The sequence below is a fragment of the Hoplias malabaricus genome, chromosome 18 (assembly GCF_029633855.1).
Source record: "Hoplias malabaricus isolate fHopMal1 chromosome 18, fHopMal1.hap1, whole genome shotgun sequence".
Taxonomy (NCBI): Eukaryota; Metazoa; Chordata; class Actinopteri; order Characiformes; family Erythrinidae; genus Hoplias; species Hoplias malabaricus.
In genome coordinates, this window is record NC_089817.1 from 21,717,467 (window position 1) to 21,730,093 (window position 12,627).

Here is a 12,627-nt window from a genome sequence, read left to right on the forward strand (position 1 = left end):
TAATTATTTGTATTTAATCTGTTTTTTATTATATCCTGTTATATAATTTATCAGGTTATTTTTTGATTATTTTATTTATTTTGTGGTACAGATATAATGGATAAATTCATATACATTTGTGAGTCTAAACAAAATATACCACTGATGATATCTGCAGACAAACGTCATTAAAGCGAGGAAAATGTTTCTGAAGCACAAATACAAAGAGAAGGGAGTTGGGTAGAGTGTCATTGGGGGAAGTATATCAATATGGTGTGTTAAAGAGAGGGGAAAAAAAAAATTTATATATATATATATATATATATATATATATATATATATATATATATATATATATATATATATATATAATATTTAGGTATTAACTTTATTTATTTGTTTGTTTGCACTGAGGTAACAAAAGTAGTGTATTCTACTGTAGTGTTTTGTAGTTGTTTATTGATTTTTATTTTTAACATTGCTTTTAATTTTAAAGGGCATTTTTTCTTCTACCTTCTCAGGCACAAAGCCATAAAGCAGAGAGTGGGCAGTACACAGGTCCAGCCAACCTTTGCTGGGCAGATTCAGCAGCAGCCCACAAAGCACAAAGTGGGAGAGAAACCTGAAAAGGGTGAAAAACAGCAGAAACGCCCACAAACACCCTTCCATCACCGGAATTCTATCTGTGATGACGTCTCTATGGAAACTGATACTTCGGCAGGTCAGAGGTTGACTCTCAGAGGTCAGGAAGGAGGGCGATACCCTGGCCTCCGTCCAACTGATGCCTGCCCTGTATCAAAACCACCTCAGTTACACACTGGTGGTAGAATAGCAGGTGGTGTTGGTGGCCTGTCAGAAATGGTTGGCTCTCCTCAGCCACCTCCACTCAGCCCTCATCCCTGTGAACGTGGGGAGGATACCTCAGTAGCGCTAAAGAACCCCTCCACACCCCACAGCCAGCACTTCTATCCTCCTCCTTCAGAGCCTTGCCTCATGGCCCAGAAAGACCCAGATGATCCTCGAGCGGAATCTCTCACAACACCTTTCCCCCCATCCTACCCCGAAGCCATGGAACCTACAGTCTATGTCGGGGCAGCAGTAAGCCTGGAGGATGATGGCAGTCATGTGCCCTGGAGATTCTTTAACCTCCCACGCAGGAAAGACTTGGAGTTCCCCACACCCTCTCTACCTGGAGACAAACTAAGAGAGGAAACCTTGCTCGGAGCAGATGGAAACATGTCTGTTACTGAGTGAGTAGCAAACTGGAATTAACATATGTGCTCTCTTTACTGATATAAAGAGTAGTGTGCCAATGTTTTAAGCACGTGAGAAAATTCATACATTCATTGTGTGTAACTACTACAATTCTGGGTTGTGTTGGGTCCTTAGCCCACCCAGAATCACTGGGTGCAAGGCAGCAACCCTAGGTTGGGTGACAGTCCTCTGTATGTTTTGATATTTATTGCAATTATAACACAAGCACCATTCTCATTAAGAAGATAAATTATTGAAAATAATTATAAGCTTAGGTGCCTAAGCCTTTTGTACAATACTGTATTATTATTATTTCATGTTTGAATCTGGTCTGGGTGCCTGCAGGCATGTACATTCAGTTTATTACCAGTACTATTTAAATACCTTAAGTAACTGGAGTGAAATAAAATTATTTCCTGTTCTTTCAGGTATTCATTCTATCTGCATGGCTCAAGTATATCAGTATTACTTGTTGTTGGACACCCTGATAGTAACAGTAGTAATTAAGCAAGTCTTTGATTTGTCTTCATTCTTCCTGGGAGCATGGTGCTCAGCATTCACATAGCCAGCCTGCCCACAACAAGCACAAAAATCCCACATGCTCCCTCTCACCAGAATGTTTTTGCTGGTTGTTGTTGTGATCAGACATATGTTAATATATAGTTTTGTGCCCTTTTGACATTATATAAGTTAGTTCACTTGCACAGCACTGCTATAAAAGGAAGGCTTGTTGATTTTCTCTGAACAGCACGTATGCATCTGTGAAACACTAGACTTGTACTTGGTTCAGTATCTAGTATAAAAGATGTACAGTTGGCAAACTGGAGAGTGTGAAGTCTACATTATGCAATCTGAGAATTCAGTTTTGCTTTGGGTGCCTTTTGGCTGCTATTTGTTCTGCTATTTTAAGTGAACATAATCCCTGTCTCAACTGGGTCTCTGTTAGGCTAAACTCCATCTAGCTTCCTGTCACTCCGTATCAGAGATGTACTTCATATACAGTCTGGAAATGTATAGTTTTGAGAGATTTTTTTAAAAATAATTTACTGCTGTGGAAAGACAAATGGATAAGACCACGGACAAATCATTTTCCAGAGCCGAAATGTAAAATTCAGAGTTAATAAATAAATAGATTATACATGCAGAATTTTTCTTGGCAAAGGCACTGACAAATGGCATGGCAAATGACTGAATGCGTACTACTATGCAGAGCTTACTCTAGTCCTCTAAATCAGCCTGCAAATCAGCTGAGCCACAAGTGTTAATATCATCGCTGTCCAATCAAAACATGTATCTCCATTTACTTTAGATTACTAAATCTTTTGAATGCAGAAGCTGTCCTTCACATTGTGTAAAAAATCATGTTGAATGGACCATTATAAAGGCTTTAAAATTACATGGAATAATTTTTTTTCACTTCTCCTGTAAAGTTGAGGACCCATTTTTCATAACTAAAACAAAAGGGCAGCCGTGGTGTAATGGTTAGAAGACCAGGCTTAGTACCAGAACATTGCCGATTCAATCCCCAAGACTGGTGGGAACATCCACTTGAGCAAGGCACTGAACCCACAACTGCTCCCTGGGTGTTTAACAAATGGGTGAAATGCAGAAGATACATTTTATGTTAATGATAAATAATTACACATTACATTATTAGTGTGGTCACGATACTAACAATTACAACATCGATACAGTACTTTGAAATTTGATACCATTGTCACATAATTTGCTTATTTCCCTTTTGAAGCTTTTTATTTTTTATAGATAAGTGAGAATAGTCTTAAGTATTTTTTCTTGTTTAAAAAGGGAGACTGTACATTCAAACATCAAATAAATAAAAGGTGATGTACCTAAAATCTTAAACAAATAAAAAAAAGTATAGAAATTCTACATTAATGCAAAGAAGTCAAGTGAGCCTGTGTTCTGTTAATGGTGGAATACTTGAAACTCTTGGCAGCTCTTTAAATAAGTTTTTCTCTGACTGAAAAAAGTAGGGTAGTGCACACTAGATTTCACATCCCGAAGTCAAGTTCATTTTGTTTAAACTACAGTAACTAAAATGTTTACATCTATAGAAAAATTCTCTTTTAAAGAGCTGCCAAGAGTTTCAAGTATTCAACCATTTACAGAACACAGTCCATTCAAAAACACTCTCAAACAATTCTCTAACATGCAGATTAAAGTTTTGTAGTTTCTAACACCAACATGTAAATGTGCTCCTCGTTAAATCTTGTTCTACTTGGACTGCAAATGAGCCCTGATGTACTAAATACATGCTTGGAAGTAGAGCTGGAAGCAGAAATGCACAAGCACTTTTTGGCAAACTGGGCAAAGTGGGGTTTTCTCATTTGTCCTCCATCATATGAGTGGCTTCTCTTCTGCAGTTAATTCAAGCATCATGTCATACACTGTCAACTCATTTGTGAGTTCAGTGTTCACAAATGATTGATACATTTTAGTAGCATCACTATTTTTTTCTCCTTATATGCTTGTTATCAGTCCTCGGAAATTTGTTTTGCTTTTCTTTGCTGCTTGGTTGGCATCTTGACAGGGTGTTGCAGTTTGCATTTGGCCCCTCGTTTTCAGTAAATGTACACGGTCCGTGAGATTTTGTTTAACCTCCACTCTCAGGATAACAAATCTGTTTTTAAATCTTGGATCCAAAAATGTGGCTGTGTTCAGGGTCAGCTGCAGATGCCTGTCCTCATCTCATCTCTTTAAGATCTTTCCCAATGCTTTCTTTAAGTTGACATTTCAAGATGCTATCATGCTTCTCAGCTGTCAAATGGGAAAATTATTTCCATGTTAAAGGTAAGACAGAATAGAGAGTGGTGTGTTTTTCGCTGCTAAGGGCATCGGTGAAGATGCTTACAGGGTTTAAAACCTCTTTTACAGTGTCCAGGATCGTAATATGTGAATCTTTTGGCATGAGATGCTTCTTCTTTCGGTCATGTGCTAGAACTGAAGACACAGCTTGCTGCTGTTCCAGAAATCTTGCTACCATTTTGTAGGCAGATTCCCAGACTGTAGATTCATCATGGATTAATTTGTGTTCTGGCAGTTGTAGATATTTTTATTTCTTTTGGAAATGTTGATCTTTGGTGACCTGCTGAAAGCAGACACTGTCTTACTCAGTTTTGACAGTGTTGCAGACACATGTTCTATATGGTAAGGTGCAGATTGTGCCCAAAACAGGGAACTTATGTGAAGTCTTGGATAAATGCCTTCATGTTTCCTGAGGCATTGTCAGTAGTCCCAGATATTTTTGATATATCCTGTTTCTTTGTTGCCTGTTCTCCTCAAAAGCATGTATAACCAAGTTCTAAATTGTAAGTTTACTGCCATGAATGTGGATGTGGTCCTGCTGGTCCAAAAGTCAGTCATGCATGAGAAGTAGGTTTTCCTTCCAAAAGTTTCCAAGAATTTTTCTTTTGTCTCATTGTATAGTGCAGGAATTTTAGTATACATTAAATAATTTCTTGAAGGTCTGTTATTTAATTGTTGAAGTAGTTACCTGAACCCAGGTTTCTCAACAGTATACACAGGAACCATATCCATACTGATGTTCATAAACAGACAGAAGGGTAGGCTGCAGTTGTTGCAATAATTGCAGTTTGACTCTGCTCAGTTTCTTTCTGGCACTAAAAAAACATATGAATTTTTTCTTTTTATTTACATGTTGCATATCTTAAATGCTATTATAGATAACAAAATATTAATCAGGCAAAATTATCATATGTTTACTTGTATTTGAAATTAATACTTGTATCTAATTATCACTTTGTGCTTTATTAAAAAGGTGCACTGTTTGATAATACTGTTACTTAATAGTGCACTTATTTAACAGCCTACATCTTCCAACCAGCAAGTTTATAAGGTGTGGGTGATATGACGATATATTGTGAACGATAATTTGTGTATGTTACACCACCACAGGGAGATCATTGGAACGTGCCAATGCACGTACAGTCCGCTGCAGTTCTTATAAGTTTTTTACATACTGTGTACATATTATACATCAGTGAAATGGGCAGACTCTGAGGACACAGATAATGTAAGTCAAAACTCTAAAATGTGCGACTACTGAATTAAAACCAAAGGAATTCACTATTCCATACATGAGATCCCTTTTCCTCACAAAAAAAAGAAGAAAAAAACCTGTGGCACCACAAAGCCTGAAGAACCCACAAGTAATTCACACACACACAAAGCATACCAGCGCTTAGCACATAGGCTGTCCCCTTCAAAACAAGACCAAATTTGAGTCTTTCCATCAATCCACTCGTTAGTAATCCTCATGTTTGTGTAAAGAGTACTTTACACTTCTGTAAAGAGTACTTCTGCTTCCTCTGCGGAAGACGTGCTGGTGGGATTGAGAAGATCCTCGAAGTATTCCTTCCACCGTCTGGTGACGTCCCCAGTCGAGGTCAACAGTTCCCCACCCCCACCATATACATGTTGGTGGAAAACTGCTTTCCCCTCCTGAGTCACCTGACGGTTTGCCAGAAACTTCTCGGAGCCGACCGAAAGTCGTTTTCCATGTTCTCACCGAACTCCTCCCACACCCGAGTTTTTGCCTCAGCGACTGCCGAGGCTGCGAGCCGCTCGGCTCCTCGGTACCTGTCGGCTGCCTCCGGAGTCCCCTGAGCCAACCAGGCTCGGTAGGACTCTTTCTTCAGTTTGACAACCCCCCTCACCCGGGGTGTCCACCACCGAGTGCGGGGATTGCCACCCCGACAGGCACCGACAACCTTGCAGCCACAGCTCCATTCAGCCGCCTCAACAATGGAGGTCCGGAACATGGCCCACTCAGACTCAATGTCACCGGCCTCCCCCGGGATGCAGTCGAAGCTCTGCCGGATGTGGGAGTTGAAGATCTTTCTGACAGGTTCCTCTGCCAAACGTTCCCAGCAAACCCTCAGCACACGTTTGGGCCTGCCAGGTCTGTCCGGCATCCTCCCCCGCCATCTGATCCAACACACCACAAGGTGGTGATCAGTTGACAGCTCAGCGCCTCTCTTCACCCGAGTGTCCAGAACATATGGCCGCAGGTCAGATGATACGACTATAAAATCGATCATCGAAATGCGGCCTAGGGTGTCCTGATGCCAGGTGTACTTGTGGACACCCTTATGTTCGAACATGGTGTTCGTAATGGACAAACTGTGACGAGCACAGAAATCCAATAACTGAACACCACTCGGGTTCAGATCAGCGGGGCCGTTCCTCCCAATCACGCCCCTCCAGGTCTCACTGTCATTACCCACGTGAGCGTTGAAGTCCCCCAGCAGAACAATGGAGTCCCCAGAATGAGTGTTCTCCAGCACTCCCTCTAGGGTGCCCAAGAAGGCATGGTACTCTGAACTGCTGTTCGGTGCATAAGCACAAACAACAGTCAGAGCCCTTTCCCCAACCCGAAGGCGCAGGGAAATTACCCTCTCGTCCACTGGGGTAAACCCCAACATAGAGGCGCTAAGCCGGGGGGGCTATGAGTAAGCCCACACCTGCCTTACGCCTCTCACCCTGGGCAACTCCAGAGTGAAAGAGCATCCAGCCCCTCTCGAGGAGATTGGTTCCAGAGCCCATACTGTGTGTCGAGGTGAGCCCAACTATATCTAGTCGGTACCTCTCAACCTCGCGCACCAGCTCAGGCTCTTTTCCCACCAGAGAGGTTACGTTCCATGTTCCAAAAGCCAGTTTCAGTAACCGAGGATCGGAACGCCAGGGCCCCCGACCCCGATCCACAATGCACCAGACCCGGATTACTACCTCTCCCACAGGTGGTGGGCCCATGGGAGAGTGGACCCATGTATCCCCTTCGGGCTAAGCCCGGCCGGACTCCATAGGTGAAAGTCCGGCCACCAGGCGCTCGCCAAGGAGCCCCTCCCCCAGGCCTGGCTCCAGGGTGAGGCCCCGGTAACCCTGCTCCGGGCAAGGGAGGCTGTGTCCTCGTTATTATCTTTTTCATTCGTGTCTTTATGGATCACTCTTTGTCTGGCCCATCACCTAGGACCAATTTGCCTTGGGAGACCCTACCAGGGGCTATTGCCCCCGACAACATAACTCCTAGGCTCAAGCAGGCACGCAAACCCCTCCACCACGTTAAGGTGGTGATCCAAGGAGGAGCATTGTACAATGTAAAATTCTCATGACAGTGGAGTAGGGTATTCTTAACCACTGTACTGCAGAAATATCAATGCATTTAACACATCATTAGGGCTGGGCGATATGACCAAAAACTCATACCTCAGTACGCCACAAAAAAAGGCGATATACAATATTATGAAAACTGTAACAAAATATGTCAAATTATTAGTGTTTATTTTTAACCCGAAAATCATCATGCATTATCTAACCATAAACATCAAACTGTATGACTAAGACATAAGAAATTTTCCCTCTATCCTGATATGAGCCTTTAAATATTGAGTATCTCCTGATACTGTCCCAATCTGATACTTAGATTTTCCTAGATAATACTGTTCCACAGTGCACAATTCAAGTAAACTCGCATTAAGAAACAAACTTCCTGCATTCAAGCTGCTGCTTTATTTTTTATTTTTTTTATAACAAAGTAAACAAATGGTGTCTTTACAAACAGTTCATATACATAATTTGATATTAATTTTAATCTTATTATCTAATGCGATTTTTATGTATAAAGAATTACTTTGATTCTAAAAGTCATCATCATCATTTATTGCCAGATATGTTGAGGGAAAAATTAAATGTAGTTTTTTTTCAGACATGGTGCTTAAAATAAGTTATTATTTATTTATTTATTGTTTTTCTTTTAAGCACTGGCCTGTTTCTCTCGGTGTCACCACAAAACCAACAAACCCCTGTAGGCGAGACTGTGACTCCATTGGCTGCAGCACTAAATGATGGACAGCTATATCTGGCTGCTGATTGGCTATATTAAAGTGACGACCAATGAGAAGCGCATTTTCTGTTTGGGAGCCGCCCATCCGGCTGAGTGAGAGCAGCTCATGGTCTTAACAGTGCTCTTTTTTGGAATTAAAGCTTTCCACTGGTTTAGTTTTTGTTGGAAAATCGGAGCTGAACAGCACATTTGTGCAGTTTTAAATGTACTCTGATGGAACCTACGTATCCTTGGCATGCTTGATATAACAAATATGGTAATTTTCAAAATCATGTAAAGAATACAATGGAATTTTGTGGTATATAAACTGAACCAGTTTAATTTAAATCACAAATTAAGGTGGAAAGGAACATCAGACTAAGAACCTGGGGAATAAGGAGCTTATTCAGATTCGATACCGGCTTGCTGAAGCTTGTCCTCATGGAGCGGACACCATCGCCAGCAGAATGCTGGGAAACTAAAGTGTGGCTTTGAAACTCTGCACTCTGGCAGAGTTTATAGCTGTTTTACTGCAATGCCAAATGTTGTCTAAAATGGCTCACTATAAAGGACTTTTTCACTAAAGTCAATGTTTTCAACTTAATATTGCGGATAACGTGAGTGTTCTTATAGTCAACAGTGAGGAAGGTCCTCACCCTTCATTGCTATGCTGTCAATCATTATACCATGCCCCTCTCCACTGAATTCCACCCTCTCAAGCGAGAAAAGTGAAAATAAGACCATGCGACTGAAACATTGTGCCCCATTATTGTTCCATAGTTGGCAAGCACTGTTTGCAGTGTACTTTGAACTTAAAATGTTAATGTTAAACTAATACAAAATGTATTTGAAGAAAAATTAGCCATATTCTTTCCATAATTTTGGACATTAAATCGCTTTTAAGCTATTGTTCAGGAAAGTTAGTAACAATACCTCTAAAATAGTAAAACCTTAAAAATACATGACTAAATATAGGCTAAAATTTCTTAAAGCGGACAACTAGACGCTATGCAATGTTTTTTCATTGGCTTAAAAAAATTACAAAAATGACTAAAACTAAATTAGAATCAGCTGTTAAAAGTAACACTAGCCCCAATTGCCTTATAACTGAACTCAATCTGCTACCAAATTATTTCAAATAAAATTAATGAATATCATTAAATTGCATATATTCATAGCATCATAAATAAGTAATACATTTTTCGGTGATGTCTGTGGGGTTTTAAAAGAAATTTTTGAATTATGGGATGAACAGTAATACAATATCTATTTAAAAACTTAAAGGGAAATATTAAAATACAGGTTTGATTTATTGGTGTAGCTAGTGGATGTTTTATTTTGTCTTTGGGCTGAGATGTTTGTGTTCTAGCTGTCTGTGTAGGTGTGTGGACTGAACAGTAACAGTTGAGTGCCTGTTGAAATGGAAAATATGTAGGAATCGTGTATGATTTGACAAAGAGGACAGTAGTTTTGCCAAAGCATTCAAACACAATTTTGGAAGGGAAATTTTTAAACACCAAAGAGTACAGCTGTAGAATATCTTTCAAAATCTGTTTCATAAAATCTCCAGATGTACTTTCAACATATAAGAAGTGAAACTACTCCAAATAAAATTCCTGTAAGGGAATAGTGACATTCTGTTTCTGCACAAAGGTTAATGGCAACCTCCAAGCATACTCTGAAGGTATCAGATGATCGCATCCAGACTTACCTGCAGCGGCGAAACCAACATCTAGCAGCAGCCATATCCGACAATGAGTATGAGCCTGAGGTAGACCCCTATGCTTTTGTGGATGGGGATGTGAAGTTTACTTTCTCGGACAAGAAAGATAAAGTGGGTGGAGAGAAAGAACAAGGAAAGAAACACAAGGTAAGATTCTTTCAGCCTGATCTAACAGGTCCAAAAGTGCAGTATTTACATGCAAGTCTTAAAGACGTCAGAGATTAAGGAACGTGTAAGTGTGTAAGAGCATTTCAACACCTGCACTGTTTAGTATGGGTAAATTTAGCTCTGGTTTGTATTAATCCTTGGTTCAGTCTGTTTGGGTAGATGTGAAAACAGTAGTTGCACTCTGATACGGACCAAAACTACAGAGCCTGGAGGTTTTCTCCATCCTCTCCCAAGTGCACTTGTTCAGTTTCTGGTGATAACGTGATCTGACCCCGTTCCACTGTAAGGCGTATGCAGCAGATCTGAGCTAAACCGCTCCAGTTGCCAGGGGTGCTGTGCATTTTGGATGCAGCACAGCAGGTAAAAAAAGAACTGGTTAAATTTTAGCCCCTAATCTGAGAAATAGAACAGAAACTTGCACTGGTCCAGAACACGGGGCGTTCTTCCTGTGTTTACTTCAGAGTTTTTTTACATGAGGGAGAATAAAATGCAACCTCCCCTCCAGTCTTACACAGTGACTGTCCTGGTTTTTATGTTGAGTTACTGTAGTTAACCTAAATCTAAAAATGTAAAGAACTGCGATTACCAGTGTTAATTCTGCTCTGTTATAAACTGCACACTACATAGAATATAAAACATATATATTCATTATCAAAAGGGCACTCAGTAGTGTTGAAGATAAACTCCAGGCAGTGATTTAAGACACATGAATCAGCAAGCACAATTCAACCATTTAATAAGCTGGTAAATATGTAGGATAAACACTGAATATTCAATGTATGTGTTTGTGTCTTATATATGACGTATCTTGATCTGAGCTTCGTTCAGACGTGCCCCTCGACAATCCAATAATTTTGAGCATGGAGAGGTACAGCCCCCACGTAGGTTATGACCACAAGAAGTAGTAAAATCCTTTAGTCTGCTTGCTTAACCAAAATATATTGGAACAAATGTATACATTGTTTAAAAAAAAACATGCAAATATTATCTGTTCACTAAACAATCTTTTAAGCATATTATTCTGTATTCATCCTATGTGAGAGGATTTTTTAAATATGTAAGTTTCCTCACAGGGATTAAAAAAATACTACTACTGCTTGGGAGGAGTCCTTTATGGTCATTCAAAGCTTTCATCACAAAACAGTATAAGACCTTGGGAAAGAACATTAATACCACTTGATGTATCTGTACTTGAGAAAATAAAAAGGAGGCTTTTTTTATGTGGTGTGGCTTTTTAAAACCAGGGCTATGTGATGCATTGTTTTTAAATGGATCTACATATATGTGATATATGTAATTTGATGCACTATTATTTTATGACCTGCTTAGCTATGCTGGTCCAGACCAGGAATAAAGTTATTAAGGGCTTTCTGTCTGAAAGTATGTGTGAAAGTCATGTGTAGTTGTTTATTGTTGGTTATGGCCTGGGTCTTCAAGCAGATAAGACTTCCTCTTTAGTCAGAGAACCTACATCGTAATTAAATCAATGACGACCTTTGGCTGCCTGTGTACTTCCTGTTCCAGACATGTTGCTGCCAATGCCATGAGTGTTCATCTCTGTCTCAAAGTATTTTGTTAGTTTAGAGTTTTTCTTAAGAATAATCTTTAACAAAAAAAATAAACGGACATATCAATGCAGTCAGGACAAGACCTTATTTTCCCTCAATTGTCATCCCGTTTTCTCCCTTTTTTAATGCCAACTATTAGAAAATGATGGAAAGGAATGGATTAGTTTATGCTCTGGAATTGAACGTTTTTTGTGCTTCTAATCAGAGGATTGCATGAAATTGTAGTTTGTGCACATTATTTAGAATTAAGAGACTTCTTGTTTTCTGTGTTAGTTGTTTGCCTATGTAACTTTATTTTCAACTCTTAAATTGACCAAGTGACCACAGCACAGCTCTTAGAGCACAGAGGCTCCTCAAGCCTCTCAACAAATGTTAATGGTTAATATCATTAATAAATATAAATACACACTAAATGTGTATTTTTTATAAATGTTCAACTATATTTGATATTTATTATAAGAAATTGGTATTCATTAAGTATACTATAAATGTAGTCAAAATAATTACAATAAATGTAGTCTATAAATATAGTATCTTCTCTCTTTCTCTCTCATATTATATATAGCCTATATATGATTAATTAATGTAATCATATAAATATAATCATTATAGTTATTATATACTATTTTCCATAATAATAATCAAGAGCTATTTATTATTGATTATTATAAAAACATTAATACAGACAAAGGACTCAAAAGTTTCTTTAAATACAGAGCTTTTAAACCATTGCTGAAAAGCTTCTACACTGTTGGAGGCAGATGGAGACATCTGGAGACAAACAAAATGTCTCGTTTGTTCCAGTAATTATCCAGTTATTATCTGGATTGCATTTAAATTATTCCCAAAACACTCTCCAACAGAGATCTGGGCATGCATGCTCTTGTGAGCTCGGTTTTATTTTTAAATTTTTATTTTAAATTGTAGAGATATCAGTTTGAGACTTTAATCCATACTTCAGACGAGTGATGTAAAATAAACTGTAGGTAGAGAGAAAAAAAACAGACTTGGCGAAGGCTGATGGACAGAAATAGAGGAGCATCTTGGACATTTAATTCTGCTTGAATCAGGAA

The 12,627-nt window shown here is 39.2% G+C and overlaps 1 protein-coding gene across 5 annotated transcripts in view; it reads left to right on the top strand.

Annotated features, from left to right (window-relative positions):
- The window catches only part of med13a (mediator complex subunit 13a), a 78,677-nt gene that overhangs the window by 43,749 nt on the left and 22,301 nt on the right, over positions 1–12,627 (top strand). For all 5 annotated transcript variants that reach the window (XM_066650728.1, XM_066650730.1, XM_066650731.1 and 2 more), the window contains exons 9-10: positions 501–1,229; positions 9,749–9,965. In XM_066650728.1, coding sequence (XP_066506825.1) covers positions 501–1,229; positions 9,749–9,965 — 946 coding nt within the window. The remainder of the gene's footprint in view (positions 1–500; positions 1,230–9,748; positions 9,966–12,627) is intronic.